The 19081-nt window shown below is 38.7% G+C and overlaps 1 protein-coding gene across 9 annotated transcripts in view; it reads left to right on the top strand.

Moving 5' to 3' along the window:
• Positions 1-19081, top strand: part of meis2a (Meis homeobox 2a) — a 114966-nt gene that overhangs the window by 13983 nt on the left and 81902 nt on the right. For all 9 annotated transcript variants that reach the window (XM_048537494.2, XM_048537493.2, XM_048537492.2 and 6 more), the window contains exon 7: positions 2180-2297. In XM_048537494.2, the coding sequence (XP_048393451.1) occupies positions 2180-2297 (118 nt within the window). The remainder of the gene's footprint in view (positions 1-2179; positions 2298-19081) is intronic.

Genomic DNA, 19081 nt, shown 5'->3' with positions numbered 1-19081 from the left:
ATCTCCCTTTCTCTGTCATAAATATTTCTGCCCTCCCTCACTTTCTCACTTCTGCCCTATTTCTTTCTCTGGATCTTTTCCCGTGATTTAGTTTCAGTAGAATTCAGTGACAGTGCAAAATCAATTTTGGTTTTGAAAAAAACAGTGACAATGTTGTGTTTGCTATGGAAGATAGTGTGTGTAAATGAGAGAGACAGTATAGTGGCAAAGTGTTCTCCTGTGGCCCAGCTCATACAAGCTTTGCCCATATTGTCTCCTGCTTTTATATTAATTACAACTTGCATTATCAGCTGTGAGTCTGTAGACCAGCAAATAGAAAATACTGCCCCTGGAGACCTAGCTTCTTGTATCTATTTTTGTGCTGCTATTATTGTACTGCACTCACTATTCAGCAAGCCTTTCTCTCTTTAACTCTCCTTTTTAACTCAATTAGGAATGAGTTGGGAGCACCATTTTTATCTGCTGTTTGTTAATGCAGGGAATTGCTACATGTGAACTATCCACCTTAAGATTGTATGTTGTGCATAGTACCAAGGCAACTATTACTATCGTGTACAGTAGCAAAAGGGAGTGGGATGCTTATCGATGAGAAGACTGCAGCTGGAACTGATGTATGGAGTTACCTATTCTGAAATGTGAATTTCCAATTATAAGAGGAATTAGAACTTTTTTTTTTCCATTTGCATCCAATAACCTAATCAAGGAGAAAAAGAACAATCTTAATGACAAAAAAATTTTGTACCTGCAGTAATGAGCGATAGTAATGGACAACTTAAAAGAGCTTGTAGTGCATAAATTTAACCACACTTTGCATGTCGTTTAAACAATCATTTACATGAACGTGTTGCATTTATCCTGTTTCTATAGGAAGGTTCTAGCTCTGTGTTGTTCCTGGACAAAATTCATGCAGAGCTATTGTTTCTCGTCTTTCTCATTTAATTCTTTTAGCTCTTTATCTGATTACCATCCGGCAAACAGCTGACGCTAAGAGGCTGCAGTGGGCTGAAGAGCCTCTGCCAAATGTTTGTCTTCAGCTTGAAGCTATTTGAGTGGCTTCCTTGCTTAGAGATAAAAAGGGACACTCGTAGACACCAACTCAGAACCCGGAGAGACGTTGCTGCATCCTTGAATTCCACGGTGGCTCTGGTTTAATTTTAAAGTCTGTACTAATTTGTTGTTGCAGTGGAGGTGTTCTGCATCTTATCTACAGTCATCCTCTGCAAGTTCATCTGGTTTATATTTCTGCAGTTGATTGCACAATGGTAAAGCTATTGTCTTGCATGGATGAGACTCCTTGTGCTGTGCTTGATTCGATGCTCTTAATACTGTAATAATGTCATTCGCATGTTTCTAAAATGTTGAAACTGGCTTTTTAATGGTATTTTTGTGGCAGGTTTTTATAATTTTTCAAAGCAATTTTGTTATTAGCTAACACGGTTCTGCACACTGGGGTATCTCGCAAGCCAAACTATCTGTTTGCCAGCAAAGAGAGTGTGCAAGTGTCGAATATTACAAAACTAGCCCAAAGGCTGATCTCTTTCACATGCCCCTTCTCTTTTTTTTGCTCTGTGAGAGGAAATTCCATCTCTTCCCTGCCTTCATGTGGTGCTGATAAAGCTTTTCCTGTACAGTAGAAATCCTGTTTCCCTTTAAGTAATGGCAGGGTATTGGGAACCATCAGGAAAGGGGAGGGGAACCAGGAGGAGAATACATTCTGCGTTGCAGCAATGAGCTGTAACTTTCGGTCTTGAACATTTATCTATTTGACAAAAAACTTTATAACTTCCTTTCTCAAATGAGTAAAGTATACTGCTGTGAAGCAAGGAGGAATAAATGTGTACATACCTTCACTATAGATCCAAACCACTCATGCCTTTTAACGCAGCAGCACTATGTGATGTATGGTTAATTTTCATAACAAAAGATTGTCATTTGAAACAGTTTCTTCCAAAGACTAGGCCTAAGCTTCAGCGCAGGACTCTTTTCAGTATTGTTTAAACATTTTTTGCTGCGTGTCTTAGAAGATATTGAGAAAGCAAATAACATTTGGAAATTATCAGCTTCCCTAAATTATTGTGTTGTTAATTTAATTTTTTCTTTTGCTTTCTTGCTCTTCACTCGCTTTGGGAATGCTAACTGGAACAAAAACAAAATCCTTTGGGCTTAATCTTCATAATAGAATCCATCATCTTGGAACAGGGACCATGATGACGCAACATCAACGCACTCAGCTGGTACACCAGGACCCTCCAGTGGGGGCCATGCCTCCCAAAGTGGGGACAACAGCAGTGAGCAAGGTAAGAGGTTAATTCTCTTCAACGCAAAAATCAGCATGACTAAACAAACCCCACCTTGCCCTGATCAAGCAGCATGCGTCATAAAGTAAACATCAGTATCAGAGGGTGGATAATCACCAAAAAGCAGTCAGTGAAAACAACTATTTTTTAAAAGGAGCGAATGGGTATAAATTGCATGAAGAAAGTTTTACAGTAGTTAATATGAAGGCAGAAGTAGTTGATTAAATAACAAGCGATATTGCAGACTTTTAATATGAATAATTTGTTTTCTGAGTTATTGGTAAACCCAATATTTTCAGCAGACCCAACGTCACACCATTATAAATTTTGTGATGTTTAGCAATATTTCAGAGCAGTCTCATTTGTTATCTTTCTGAGTATTGACTGTAATTTGTTATGCGTATAATTGTGCTATTGTAGTAATATCATTGCAATGTTAAAACTACCACCATTATGAAGTACATATATAGATTTAATTGAATTCAGTTTGAAAGCTGCGACAAAAAAAAATCCAGTCTTGTTCGTATTTATGGTTGCAAGACATTTGTTTTCTCTGCCATTTCTGAAAATCCTGAAAACCTAATCTTTGAAAAGTATTGATTATTTTACATGCATAAGTTCAAGTGACCTGCAATCTGCTGAGCACTTATTGACTGTCTTCTGGGCTGAGTGCAGTGTTTTGCATAGATGCCACTGATCATATTTTAACATGGAAAGCTAGTGAATGTCACTTTTCGAAGATAGAGTGTATCTTTTTTTCAAGTTAATTGCAGTTTTTTTAATAGGTTAAAAATATATGGAGACAACAGAGTGAGGCTGATTAAATGGTGAAATGAGGCCACCTTCTACAGAGCTGGTTTGTGAGAGGCTCGGGTTTGACCTTCTGCTTTGCTCAGGAGCCTGATGCTTCATTTTTCACATTCTTGCAATTACGTTAACGCTTGAAGCATTTTGACTCCAAGTCCGCTTGCAACACCAGGCATAACTCAACACTGTGAGTTTTACCCTTACGCCGTTTCATTAACAGGTCGCTTGGGTCCCAGCTGAAATTCAAAACTGTCTGGCTGTAGTGGCTTTGTTGAGTTATGGTAGCAAGATAAAGACGGGACCATAGTGGAGATAGCCCATGGCGGAGTGGGTTGGGGGAGGGTGGTGGTGCTTTACTATGTGCATGTGTCTATGTCTGTGTGCTTGTGCTGTGTAATCAGTTGTTCAAGTTTAGAGGTGTTCAGCTTTAAAGATCATTACATTTCCTCAGAACTCTCTTCTTAAATGAGATTTTTTTTGCAAAGTTTATTTTATGAGGCAAAGCCGTCATTAGAGTTTTGTGCATATTTGAAGAATACTTTAGACATTGACTACTATTGTCAATGGTTTTCAGACGTGAAATAATTTATGTCAGCTTACAGCAGGAGTAGATTTCCAAAGTATGACGTGTATTTTGTTTGAGAGTCAAAGCAAAAACAAAAGTTTTGGACCAATGTTGGTTCAAATGTTGCAAATTTATCATGAATTACCTTAACCGTACTGGATTGAAATGTAAACAGATTTGATAAAAGCTTGTCAAATTCTGCAGTTATCATTTGGATTCCCATGGCTTTTGTTTCACAAAATACAGTTTGCATATTATGGAGCTTGAGGGCAAACAATGGCACACAGATGGAGTGATGAACAGTTATCAATTTCAAGATGGACTTAAAAAGGAGTCAAAAGAAGCAATCTTAAATCCAAAAATGTTATAGATTTAGTGCTGGCTTTATACTTCTCTCCACATATTGTGGTAGGTGGTGGGGGGTAGAGGTTTCAGTAGACAGATGCGTGGAATAATACATGTGCTACTGTTTCATATTTATTTCAAAACATTTTTTTAATACAAGACATAAATCACATTATTCCCAGAAGGCGTTTGCAGTATCATGGGACTCCAGCATGGAGCACCTTCATTTAAAGTTAGATACAGTGTGAAATTCATGAAACCCACAAAAATATTGAACCTGCATAACAATGTGGCATTATAGAACAACGATATAGCTTCTGTGAACATAATTCACATCTATTTGTTCTATAATTTCTCTTTCTGAGACACAACATCGTCTCCATGTGAAGTTTAATGTAAAAGGTGATAATGGAAAGGGGTTCTAGTCTAATATCACAGATATGGGGAAAAGAAATGAGAATTGTGCATGCTCTTTTTCCATGTTATCCTCTCTGATTCCTGCACCCATCAGGTAAAGCTTGACGATTTCCAGTAAAAAAAAGTCTGCATCCAGTTAGTTTAGGCACAATTTTCATTTCCTAATTCGTAAATTTTTAATTGAATAATATCGGAGAGAAAAGATTGATACTTGGCACTAAAGGTTTTCAACAGATTACTTTATTCATGGAGCTATTGTCTTCCAGCTAACCCTTCCTAACCAAGTTAACAAATGCATTCTTTCACTCAACTCGTTTTCCTTCAATTCAGATACATTTCCACTTTCAAACAGGCATTGGCACTCTCTTCTTCCATCCATCACCAAGTTTGTCTCGCTATCATTTTGAGTGCCTAGTTGTATGTATCATTACTTCTGTTCCTTCGCGACATGAATCTTTGGCAACGCCTGATCAGTTGCAGAATGAGCAGAAAATGATTGCTGACGTCAAAATTTCTTGTCTATATCTTGTAGTGCAAAGTTTGCTCCAGGCACAAAACCAATTGCAAGTTGGGAAGAGGGCTAGCAGTAAGAGGAATGGTGGAGAGCTGGATTGTAGCAGTCACTGAGATAAAGAGCTTAAGACTTGCATTTAGTATCCATGCTGCCAACTTGAAATAAATTCCAAGAGTTGCCTATGTATAGCTCTACTTTGTGTCTTCAGTCAACTAAAAGGCATTTTGTACATATTAGTAAAAATGTTTGCTTAAATGTTCATTAAAGGCCAACCGTGAAAAATAAATAGAAGTGCACTCTGCTGAGAGGGGAAAAAAGAAGCAGAAATAAATTGAATTTTTTTCTCATTGCTACCTTTTTTCCCAGCGTCACCATCGTGACTTCTTTTTTGAATGAAGTTGCCCAAGTCCCATTGGAGATCCACCTGACCAAATTTTCAGTGGTTAGTCCTTGATTGAGGCATTCAGTGTTCCTACCCAGAATACAAATGTTTGTAATGGTGCCGTAAGCTTATATTCAGATACATGGGGTTAGCCTCAAGTTTTTTATTCGTTGAAGTTTTGATGCTATTGCAACAGTACCCCATACAAATTGGCATTTCACTATGCTTTCCATTGTACTACTATGAAAATCCCTGGCATGGGGTCCAAAGGGCATTGGGCAAATGCTGATGCACAGAAAGCATCTGGTCTTGTAAACTTTACATCCCTGAACTTTGCATCTGTGCCCATGTCAGCAGGGCTATGGTGCATCTTCCAGTGATCTGCTCCTGGGTTACTGTTTCCATTTGTGCTTGCTTCTGCTAACTGGTCCTGAGTAAATCACCCATTTCAACTCCCTCTAACTCAGTATCTATGGAATATAGGGCAGTGATTTGTACGCTGGTGTTTCAAAGAGTGAGAGCAAGTGACAGCAGCCTCTCAGGGGGATTCTGTACCCCATCTGCTGCAGGAAGGTCTATGATGTCTAACGGACTTTAAAAAACAGAACAAGAATTAGTAAGTAGTGATAAATGGAAACAGTAAAGTATGGGTAACAATGCACTACAGGATTTTCATGATGACTGACTGAGTGAGAAAGTCAAGTATAAAGAGAGAAGAAAGGAAATACACCTTCTTAAAGTTTTAAAGCTTTGCTATTTCCAATGCTGCATGCTCCGTATTTCTGCAAATTACTGGAATATTGAAATTAATTACTTTGAAAAATCATTAACTTTCTAAAACAAAACTTCATTTTCCACCTTGTATAACCTCCTCCCTAAAATTCTCAACTATCCCATTGCTAGTAGTTTGATATACTTCAATAACTGCAGTTCCTTATTCAAAGGAACATTGATAATAACATTGTGCAACCACCAATGACATACAGATGACCAATAAATATTAATCTGAAAATGTCTGACTGAACACAGCTAAAGTCTTTAACATAATGGTGATGTCAGATGCAATAGGACAACAGATCAGTTTCTGTTTTAGCATCTTCTAATGGACTGTCTGTGCCTTTCATGATCTAATAGAGAATTCATGCTAAAGCGGTAAATTTAAGTCCAAAAGAAAAATATATGCTCTGTTGGATGGTTGGTGCACTGATAGTGAAAGATTTTCAAAATGTGTTTAAGATTCATTGTGTGAGAGGTTAATTGTACTTTGCATTGCGGTGACTAATGATCTTTGCAGATAGGTGGCTTGCTGTTGTTACAGTGATGATGACCTGTCTCATTCAATCCCTTGCTTTCAATTCAAGGCCAAAATTATTTGTACTAGTTTGGTTGCAACTGGGGGAAAAAAAAACATAGCTTTGCATAAAACATCAAATTCTCTGTAGATAAAGAAATTTTAGTCAGAGATTAAATAGTATTTCCTGTTCTTATTGTGTTATATTTTCCCTTTTCGAGAAATGAGCAGCTGTAGCTTATCAGAGATCCATGAAATCTGAATCTGTACAATTCATGATGACTGACTGAGTGAGAAAGTCAAGTATAAAGAGAGAAGAAAGGAAAAAAAATAAAAACTTTATGTAATTATTATCTCTGATGTAAAGTTATATCCTGCTAATTGGAAGAATACACTTTTTTAGTTATTGTGTGATGTACTGAGGACTAAAAAGTTATTAAGGCAGGATATTTCAGCATAATAAAAACATTACTTGACCACACAAAAAAATATTTAATCTCATTACAATTCAAAACAGTTCTAAAATACTGGATGCTTCGGAATTTCAACCAGAAACAGACAAACACAACCTACAAACTTTTCTGATCAATTAAAGCTAAACTATGAATAAGTTGTGTTTGTTTAGTACAGGCCACCTTCAATACAAATCAATTTTAGCAGCAGAATATTGCATTCTGAATTTCACAGTATAATGGCCCTGAGCATTAAAACACTGATATTGAAATTGGTTCAATCAATGCTCCAGGTGAAAATTTGGCCCTTTAAAAAAAACTGGCATGATTATTTACCTACTAATAATATCCAAATAAATAACTACCACATATAATTGCATATTTCAGACGTCAGTTTTACTTGTTATTTTAACATAATGAGGATTTTTCACATACGTTACATCCAGTTGATTCATTGTACTAAGCACAAGAAAAAGTGCTTAGTATGAATAGAGCACCTCTGTATAACTGTAGTGTTTGTGGTACCATTTATGAGTCTAGTGTTTCTTACTCGCTCAGTTATTGAAAAACGTTCATGAAAATGTAGAAAGTGCTGATTATTCCACGAGGCTCAGAGCTATAAAAATTTCTGATTTTCACAGTTAGAAGAGAAACTTTTCCTTGGGTAGCACTAGTCAGTCATAAAGTTTGGTGACCAGGTGACTCACACACAAGATTTGTTTAATAACTTCAAATGTACAAATGCGAAGATCATGAATTTACTATTATCTGGTCAATGGTGTTGGTATCCTTAAGCTTTTAAGGAAAATGTAATCTCAGGAAACTGGTGCTGCAAGTAATACTTTTTTAAATAAATCTATAGAATTACAGTTAATTATGTTTGCAACTATGATGACACAAGTCATTTAAGATATTGCTTGATCTGATTAATTTTGAATTTTAAAAATGGACATCTCTCTATATGTAATCTTACCCTTCTAAATCAGTCTCCTGAGATTACCTGAGATAACAAAGTGTGGAGCTGGATGAACACAGCAGGCCTAGCAGCATCTTAGGAGCACAAAAGCTGACATTTTGGGCCTAGACTGCTGATTGTTCCACGAGGCTCAGAGCTATAACAATTTCTGATTTTCACAGTTAGAAGAGAAGCTTCTCCTTGGGCAGCGCTAGCCAATCAGAACATTTAATTGGCCAATAACATGCGTCATCATCAAATTTTTTGATTGGCTAGTGCTGCCCAAGGAAAAGCTTCTCTTCTAACAGTGAAAATCAGAAATTGTTATTGCTTTGAACCTCGTGGAACAATCAGCATTTTCTACATTTTCTTGAAGTTTTTTTTGTGAAAGTTTTGTGCACTGCACAATCCAGCACACAAAATACTTGTAACTTATACAAATCAAAATTCAGTTTCAATTGTTGATAAATTTTAAAAAGGACTATTAAAAATTCATTTTGACAGTCTTATTGGGATTTTTAGCCCTATAAAGGCTTCACTACACTGTGTTGCCCATTATTTGGATGTGGATCTACAAACGACTTTTAGATAAATTAACATTTAAGTCATAACATGAAGAAATCTGGCTAATAAAGTTAAAGTTAGTTTCAATATTTGACTTTTCCTTTGGACAACTGCCCGAAACTAGGTACTTTAAAACAAAGAGAATGACGAATTATTCCCTTCATAGGTTCAGTATTTATGAGCAATAATGCTTTATATCGACTCAAATCCTGTTGTGTTTATATATATTTATATAAAACTCTAAGCTTTAAATGGAACCCTTGAATTAGAAATACATAACATAGATATTGTGTATAAATGCAATCTGGTTTAGTAAAATTCAATCATGTTTATTTTACTGGGTGAACACAATACATCAACATGAACAAGTTAAATAGTTATATTGAAGCCTGGTTTGATATTCTCTTCACACCCCTAATTCAGTATACCAATTTGTAGTCAAGATGCTTAGCCAAAATGTAAAATAAAGAGAGCTAGTTATTCATTAGATAAGCATGAGAGAACAATTGATGTTGACAGAAATGGTGTAGGATTATTGTAAAGAACATTTCCTACAATTCAGTTTTGTTCGACTATTTTGTAGTCCTTGCAGCAACTAAGTAATCCCTGTACTGAGATTTGGCAGAAATTGGTGTAAAACAGAGTCTGTCATGTGAAAGACCAATAATCCAGTTTATCAACGATCACATATAAAAATGACCTGTTCTATTCAAGGTTTATTGTAGATGCACTCATTAATATCAGGCCACAAGATTTTCCATAGTTCTAGCAGGACTGTAATTAATGCTAAATGCCATCTCTCAAGGGGGAAAAAAACCATTTTACATTTGCTACTATTTTATAAGTTTCTTTCTCATTCATATTTTATTAATCAGGCTTACAAGTGAATATGGTCATGTTTCGCTGATGATATCAAGAGTTCTACCAGGATAATAAATTAGATTGAGATCATTCCCATAGCTTCCTTTCACACTGTATCCTTTTCCACTCCTGGACACATGCACCCTCATTTCTTAATCTCTCCTCACTCTTCAACCTACTTTATCTCCAAATCCCATCACTGTGTTCTCTTCTGATGCATTTTCTTCATTCATTTTACCAATGAGATGCTCCTGTCTCCTTGTTCCACTCCCAAACGCACTCTCTAATTCCCACAAGGTGCTGCAGGAAGGAAGTATCATTTTAGGACAGTTGTTATTAACCCCAGTCTCAAAAAGTACCCTGTAGCCCCTCAATTTTCCCTAACGTTTGGCCTGATTCAAACCTCTCTTCCCATTCTGTGGTTCTCAAATGCAACATTGCTCTCAACTCTCTTTAAGTTCTGTAGTTGAACTCCTCCAGTCCTGCTTACACTAAGATAGCAGCACCAGGCTGGCCTTGGCCAAAGTTTCCAATGATCTCTTGCTATAGCCATGGTGTTCCTTGTGCCCTCTTCTGGAGAGCTATAATAGACCATCCCATCCTCCATTGCCTTTGTGTTGTCAGGCTGTGTGAAACTGCTATTACAGAATTCTATTCCATCTGGGCAGAAGCAGTTAGCTCATCTGCCTTAATAATTTCTCCTCATAACGCACATTGTCACCTTTAATTGCTACTAGTACACACCCGAATGCTCACCTTACCCTTGTGCTCATGGAAGACATATTTTGCTTTTATCGTCTCGAGACTCAATTCCTCCAATGTCTTCCTTTCTTGCCTGTCATTCTCCTCAGATCCATTCTGTCAGGAGAGGTTCAATCAGTTATGATTATATTCATTGCAGTTTAGAAGAATGAGGAACTAATTCAGAGAAACAAAAAGTTCTAACAGGACTAGACAGGGTAGATGCAGGAATTCAGAACTAGGGGTTGCAGTCTATATATAAGGGGTAAACCATTGAGGACTGAAATAAAGAGAAAGTGTTTTTTCACACAGAGTGGTGAGCCTGTTGAATTTGCTGCAACAGAAGGCAATTGAGGCCAAAACAATGTATGATTTCAAGAATAAGTTAGATATAACTCTTTGTGGGGGAAAAGCAGGAACGGCCTATTGAAATGGATGGTCAGCCATGATCATGACGAATGGTGAAGCAGGCTTGAAGGAATGAATGGCCTGCCCTTGTACCTACTTTCTATGTTTCTATTTCAACTTCCTAAATAATAGAAAAACTTAAAACAATAGTGCAACCAACAAATACTGGGGTGTTGTAGATAGGAAGCATATGTAGACATAAGATTTTAGTTTTGGCAATCAATCTCTGGTAACTTTAGTGATTAACATGCTGATTTTATTAGCAAATAACTGTTGAATGTGTGTGAACAGTGGAAATTAAACAAAGAATGTCTGTCTGCAAGACAAAAGCTCTGTTTTCCAAAATTCTTTATCCTCTGATCATTTGCCGTTGTGCTAACACCATCTAATCAGGCTGAAAGTGACCTGCGATCAAGTTCGGCCAAAACCATGCTGAGGTGAATGGCAGCATTTCTGTTGATGAAGTAAAACAAAAAGAAAATGCTGGAAGTACTCAGCAGGTCAAACCGTGTCTGCAGAGAGGGAAACAAAATTAACATTTCAGGATGGTGACAAGGTCTAAAATTTTTTCAGGCAGCCTGCTATTCTGTTCCTGGAGCCCACACTGACCATGTGAAGAGCATCCCTCCCAGACCCACTGCCCTACCCTGCCCCTGTAAGCCTGCATTTACCATGGCTAATCCACCACCTTGCACATCCCTGGACACTATGGACAATTTAGCTTGGCCAATCCAACCAGTCTACACATCTCTGGACTTTGAAAGGAAACTGGAGCACCTGAAGGAAATCCATGCAGACACAGGGAAAATGTGCAGACTCCACACAGACAGTCACCTGAGGCTGGCATCGAACCCGGGACCTAGGCAGCAGTGCCAACCACTGAGCCACAGTGCCACCTGAGTATCTGGAGCAGTTGGGAGTTGAACCCAGGGAGTTGAACTGCAGCCCTGAGGTAGAGATACTAAACTGCACCTCAAGATTGTGTGTGACCAACAGTAATGAAATGTGATCACTCTGAAACATCTGTTTTTCTTTCTACAGATGCTGTCTGACCTATTGAAGTATTTCCAGCATTTTTACTTCAGATTTCTAAGAACCACGTGCTTTGCTTTTCTGTTTGGACTCTCAATTACTTCCTCTTACATTTTACCCTCTCTATGAGGACTAACTTGGCCTTGGCAAAGCCCTCCTTTATGTTCATAACTTAATATTGGGAGGTGAACTTTGGGGGGATTCCCAACTCAGCCTACAGAATGCTCCCATGTTCTGGGGGAATCCTCAGGCAGGCCAGTTTCAAACCTGTCCAGGCTGTTGTCAGTGGACACATGGTAAATAATACTGATGGTCAGAATGAAGCAATCTTGGCTAGTCTGTGCCAATTACCACTTTCCCTGTCTACATGTGAAGCCTGCAAATTCATGACTTTCAGTACGTGGCATGGAATTCACTTCCTAGCAATTGGCATGGCTCTTCATGCCACTTAGTGAGGCAGCATGCCCTTAAAAGTGGATGGCCTGTTAAATATTCAGACCATGGTATGTGTTACTGATTTGCACCACCATATTTACAAAGAGTAAATAATAAAGGGATCAGTAAAATTACTATTTAATTCATTATTTGCTATTAAGTTATACCTTTAATTGCCAATTTGTAGGAAGTGAATTCCATGCCATGTACTGAAACTCATGAACTCACAGGGTCCACATATAGTCAGAGGAAGTGATAATTGGCATGGACCAGCCAGCATTGTTTCATTCTGGCCATTAGCTTTATTCACCCGGTATCCACTGACAACAACCTCCACAGGTTTGAAGCTTCCACCACTGGTCTGCCTGAGGATTCCCCCAGATATGGGAGAACAGCATTTTGTGTCCATTTTCTGAAGCTGAGCACAGTCATGTCTATATGTTCAGGTGGCTCTGACTAGCAACTATACATGAAGCATCCAACATTTTAAGTGATTCACTTTCCTGTGTTAAAATTACTAAATATTTGCTTAAATCCACAAATAGGAAACACAGTCCTTAAATGTAAACACAAAGTGCTGGACAAACTCAGCAGGCCTGGCAGCATCTGTGAAGAGAGAAACAGAGTTAACATTTCGAGTCCAAAGACTTCCAATGAAGAGTCATATTGGACTTGAAGTGTAACACTGTTTTTCTCTCCAAGGATGCTACCAGGCCTGCTGAGTTTATCCATTACTTTTTGATCATCAGTATCCAAAGTCTTTTGCTTTTGTAGCAGACTTCTTAATGCTGATTTGCACTGAAACATTTTTCACGTTGGTAATAATAACTTCTGTAATTGTTCTGATTATTGAACACCACACATATCTTGAAATACTTAGGTCACATTCACTTTACACCATGATAATGAAATATATCCGGTCTTTTCACATTAGGAGTGTTATTAGAACATGGAACTGTACAGCACAGTACAGGCCCTTCAGCCTACGATGTTGTGCCGAACTTGTACCCTAATCCTAAGGTCTACCTAACCTCCACCCCTACCCTATACTATCGTCCATATGCCTTTCTAATAGCCGCTTAAATGCCCCTAATGAGGCTGCCTCCACTACCCTCTCCAGCAATGCATTCTACGCTCCTCCCATTCTCTGAGTAAAGAACCTACCTCTAACGTCTCCCCTGTATCTACCTCCACTCATTTTAAAACTATTTCCCCTCGTAATAGCTATCGCCAGAAAAAGTCTTTGGCTGTCCATACCTCTGATCATTTCGTACACCTCTATCAAACCACCTCCCATCCTTCGTCATTCTAAAGAGAAAAGCCCTGGCTGTCTCAACCTTTCCTTGTAAGACCTTCCCTCCATTCCAGGCAACTTCCTGGTAAATCCCCTCTGCACCTTTTCCAATGTTCCCACATCCCTGTAATGAGACAACCAATACTGCACACAATACTGCAGATGTGGCCAAACCAGGCTTTTGTATAGCAGAATTTTTTTTTGGTTCCTATATATTAAAAATAATCATACTTTCGCCTTAAGATGCTGGAGTGTTATCAAGTGTGTTTCTGGCTGCTCTGTACATAGCTGATAGACTGATAGATTCTTACTTGGCACATGACTGCAGTTTTACAGTGTATGTGACACACCAGAACATGTATACACATAATGACAAGCTCATAGCTCTTTATAAATAAGGCAATAATACAATATGCCTCTTTCTTTAAAAATATATGGAATACCTTAATATCAACGTACATGTTCCAACCATTATTTATTCCTTCAGCAAATAAAGGTTATCAGCAAACCATTATAAATGAATTGAACTCCTGAAGCATCTGTTATAGCGTGTTTTCTTTCCACAAAGTAGTATTCGTAGTATCCCTTAGGTGGGAATTTTGTATCTCCATCTGTAGATTTGGATTCATCACTGCGTTAACTAGCTGCACAGACCGTGAAGTAGGGGATGTGCTTGATATTGCTAATTTTGTATCACTTGCTGGTGGCATTGTTGATATTGTACACCTTGTTAGTAATGTTGATGTGGTCTCACTGGTCAGTGATCTTACCACTGCAAGATGATGAGCTTTTCAGATGTAGGTTGAATACCTGCCTCATTTACTTATCAGTTTCAATGTCAGTTATTTATGCCCTCTGAATCTCAGCTCCTCCAAGAATATTTGCTGGCTTCCAGGTTTTTATGATTAAACCCTATGTACATGCAGTTTGTCCTTCCAACAATTCAGCCAGGATTTGTAACGCATGTTGACCTCCTACCTGTGATTGGTCGTCGTCTTACTTCTTCTTGGTCATTTGTAGGATGTATCTTGCTTGGCGGAGTAATCTTATGTTTACTTCAATTCAATGGCTGTACTAGTGATTTCATGTCAGCAGTGAGAGGTATACATCTCCGTTCAATACGGCAAGGTTTGAGTTGTTCTTCATCTGCCTACATTTCTAATGGTTCCCTTGATTGCCTGGACATGTCTTTCTATAAATGCCTGACCCCTTGTTAATGTGGCAGTTATGATGTTGAAGCCACATTGTTCAGCCAACTCTTTAAGTTCTCCGGAGGTGAACAGAGTTCCATAATTACGTATTGTCTTTCAGGAATCCATTCTCGGTGAACAGAGCTTGTACTGCTCTGATATCTTTCCCCTTTAAGTTAAAAAGTAACTTTGAGTAGCGGTACCAGTACGTGTGAAAATCAGATTTCACATTTTGCCAGGGTTTGGGTGGTGCTTAGTTGCTTTCATTCCTCTTTTCCCACTGTGAATTTCTGACTTGAATGCTACACATTCACTTTACACCACAACAGTAAAATGCATCCAGTCTTTCCACATTTAGAGTGTGGTTTGCATTGCAATTAGACAATTCTTTCAATGCCTGTCCAGACATTTGTCCAGTATATGACTGATTTGGCCCTGGGTTTACCCTTCTTCACTCCCTTGTGGCCTTCGTGTATCTTTTGAAGAAGTTCTTCCTGTGTTGCTAATTGAAAATCATCTTCTAGTGAGGTGCCATGTCTGATTGGCCTGCTGTATTGCTGGCTGTGTTTGCTGTATGCCAAAAGGCTATGACAGAATCACTCTTAGAAAGAGCATCTGCATTTCTTTGTTTGATCTCATCTCTAACTTGATTCAGTATTGATGGTGTTATGTTCACTAAGTGATGGATCTTTATACCTAGTTTCTTTAAAAAACCTCGTGTTTCTTTTGTGGCGATACTGAGATAAGGCATCAGCTGGCACTATTTCCTTTATCTTTTTGAGTGAAAACATAGATCCAAAGCCTCAAGAGTAACTTTTACAGTCTGCAGGGCTCTACACAGATTATTTTTTAGAACTGCTGAAATGGATATCTGTGCCTTTTTAAGGACTGAGCTTGACTCTGACACATGTATCAACCATTTTGAAAACTTGGCAATCTGTCACATTCATAATGCATCTATATTTAGGAGTTTCTAATCAATCTGTGCAGAGATATTACACAACTCTGGAACAGGTGTAACTTGAACCTAGGTTTCCTGGTCCAGAGGTAGGGACCTTACCATAGTATGTCAAGAACCCTGTATCTGTATTTAGCCTGGTCTCAGCTGGTTCTCTTGATGGCTTTATTTAAATGGTTGTCATGATTTTACCCATCTGCACTATTGATCTGGAATTTCCTTTTATTCCCTTGGAATGTAGGTTTCATTGGCTAAAACAGCATTATCCCTAATCACCCAGAGGACAGTTTAAGAGACAGCCACATTGTTGAGAGAGCACCCCTTCTTCAGGATGGGCCTCCCTCAAACACTGCCGCAGGTCTGGAATCACATGTAGACCAGACCAGGTAAGGATGGCACATGTCCTTCCTGATGGGTTTCTGTGACAATTGACAGTGGTCAGAACTGGAGGATAAGTCATAACCTTGTTTTTCTGTCCATAGATGCTGTTGGACCTGCCGTGTTTCCCTAGCACTTTCTTTGCTCGTTCCCAAGAACATCAGTTTGAGGTTCTGAATTACTTTCCCAATGTCATTACCTCTCCATCTCTTCTCTTTCATTCCACTCCTTTGCATCCTGCGCTTGTCTCATTGATTTTCTGCTGGAAACACATTCTGATTTACCTTAAGACAAAAGATAGACAAAGAAATTTATTTCGGCTGAAGGGTGTGTTGAATGTTGTCATCAGGAAAGATTCCTCATCAGGCTTGATGTTACAGGAGCCTTTTCAGACATCAGGATTGGTGAAAACTCTACCCCGCCTTTGTTGTTGTGTTGTCTTCTGGAGTGAAATAGTGGAATGATTCCTCCTTACTGCTTGGTTAAGATCATTGAGATTCAAATAACCTCTCTCACCGCAATAATATTTACTCAGTTTGTAGGCTGTGGTGATTTTTGTTCTCCCTTCCACCTCTTTTGAACTTTTCTTGTCACTCCATTGAAAGTTAGCCATTTGGATAGTCAATGTCTTCATTTGTCTATTCATGGCTGTGATTTGGTTGCATCTTTCCACTTAAACTTTAAATAGCTCAGGATATGAAGAGGTGATCCTGCAGAATTTCATCTGTGTCCTTAAATTTATATTTCCCGCTTTTAAATTGTCAATCTTGTCATGAAATTGTTAACAGGCTCACCTGATTCGTGTTCGAGGCCATGAAATTCATATCGGTAGATCTGATGACTTAAGATGGAACTGAGATTTTTTTTTAAATGTTGTCTGGCTTTCTGCTACCATGCTCACTTAGCTCACAGCTTTAAACAAATCTAGCCCTGTCTCTCATGCTGACCTTTGATAAAAGCTATTCCTTTCCTCTTCACTGGTGCCTGGAAAGCTATTGAATGCCAGTCAGAACTTTTGAAAGCACTTCTCAAATGCCTCTACATCATCCAATAGAGCATGGTCTAAAGCCGGGTGCCTATCGCTGCAACAGTGAACATTTTTCACATAATTCACTCAGTTTTTCTCCTTCTCCATGGCCCTATTTGGGCTCATTTTTCAATCTAATTAAACAATAAATTTTTGATCACTACCACCCTATTAAATCTCCTGATTCCCACACGTTAGAAATAATGAGACTTTAAACTGAAAGTGTTGAACCTTCACCCATTGTATTTCTTGTTGCCTTCCACGAGGCTGAAGCACTGATACGCTGTTACCTGGCACATGACGGCAGTGCAATATAACACTCAGAATATATATCTATGCAACAATTAGCTCCTAGCTGCTTATGAATAATGCAACAAAATTGATTGTCAAATCTCCTGCTCAGTATTGCAGCATGTCTCTTTGCAGATTTTATCCTGACCCCTCTTCTCCCTTAGACAGGCATGAATTTGACTTGGAACTCTGATTTGGTAAGAGATCACTTTTCCTAGAGTGTCACTGATTCAAAATCCTTGAATTTCTCCCCAAACAGCATTATGGGCTTGTCTACAGCAACAGGGCTGCAGCAGTTCAAGATGGCAGCTCACCACTACCTTTCTCAAGGGACGGCCAATAAATGTTAGCCCAGCCTGCAATGCGCATATCCCATGACTGTATAAGAAAACAAGATGTTGTGGGCATGGCAACCCTCTGTCTCTCACTCAAGTGAATGTCCTTTATATGTAAAATAATGCTGTCACTTACAACCAGCAGTTCTATGATGGGTGGTACGATGACCATGGCTAATGCTGCCCTCACTCAAAGTTCACTGTCCACCAATATCTCTGTAACTCAACCTACATCACTCAAACAATATCAGATGAGCTGGTCTTTATCACATTGCTAATTGTGATAAAGTTATGCTGTGTGCATATTGACTGATGTGCTTCTTCCCTCATAACAGTGACAACCCTTAAAACAGCATTGGAACAACCTGAAATCATGAAAGGTGCCATATGAATGCAAGTTCTTTACCACTTTTCATTTTCTATTTCCAAAATTACATTCAAAGTAGCTCTGCATTAAGCACGTCTACTGCTTGCCTGATCCAGGTGAGCTGGCTTGCAGTCCAAAAGAGAAGGACCCAAGCTGGGCTCCTTGAAATTTGATCAGACTAAATAACTGTTCAATATTCATACTTCCTCAGTCACTCTAATTGTGCTTGGAACGTACCAAGAAGTGAGTCCATCTTCGGAATAAACAAGCTGTGAAACTGCTGAGGTCTACCAGTTGAAATACATTACAAGCACCTCTAATCAATCAGACTGTGTTTCTGGTATTTCCTATTATGCTAGCAGTATCTTACAAAGATATGTTTAGCTTAAAAAAAAGTTCGACTTGATGTCAAGGAATTGGCCTTTCTAGTAAGAAAAGTGGTTCCGGGGAGTGGGGCAGGAGTGTTCCGGTGAATACTGAGAGTGGTGACTGTGAAGAGAAGGATACTTTCATGATCCCATTAGCATAAGAGAAGTTAAATTATTCATGATGTGATCCTATGGGGAGAAGTAAAGCTAATGCATATAGTTTTTAACTCTCTTCCTCTCTGCTGTGAGAATGAACTCCTGCTGCATTCAGTACTCAGCCGTTTACTGAAAGCTCCAGTGGCATGTTAGAAACCAGTGGTGCTGTGAACACAGAGATTCATCTCACGGGTGCAGCTCTCAACAGACCATCTGGATGAGTTCCAAAAGGTGATTAAACAAATTGATCAGCATTAGTTGCCATGTCACATGCCCAAAACTCTGGATTAAAAGAAAAACACATCTGACTTGGGGCCAAGGTGCTAACGTCATCCTTTTTGCAGTATTCAGATGGCCTGTAAGCGACTGTGCCATCTTCGTAACTGTATGGTCTGTAATCATGAACAGGTTGTGTAAATGGCCTCTCAGTGTCTGTTCCCAGAGACCTGTGCACTTCATATTAACTAGGTCAGCATTGTGCTGTGTTAGACAGAGGGAGAAATTATCACTGGAATGAGGAATCTAGACTGGTGAAGGCATGGCAAAAATATGTTCTAGAAGCCAACGAGTGTGGGAGGTAGCTAAATTTTATGTAAAACTCAGTTTTATAAAATAATTGCTGAATGGAATCATTTGATAATATATTCAAAT

This window comes from Stegostoma tigrinum, chromosome 10 (genome assembly GCF_030684315.1).
Source record: "Stegostoma tigrinum isolate sSteTig4 chromosome 10, sSteTig4.hap1, whole genome shotgun sequence".
NCBI classification, from domain to species: domain Eukaryota; kingdom Metazoa; phylum Chordata; class Chondrichthyes; order Orectolobiformes; family Stegostomatidae; genus Stegostoma; species Stegostoma tigrinum.
Note: the sequence above shows the minus strand (reverse complement) of the source record. Positions and strands in the feature narration are given on the sequence as shown.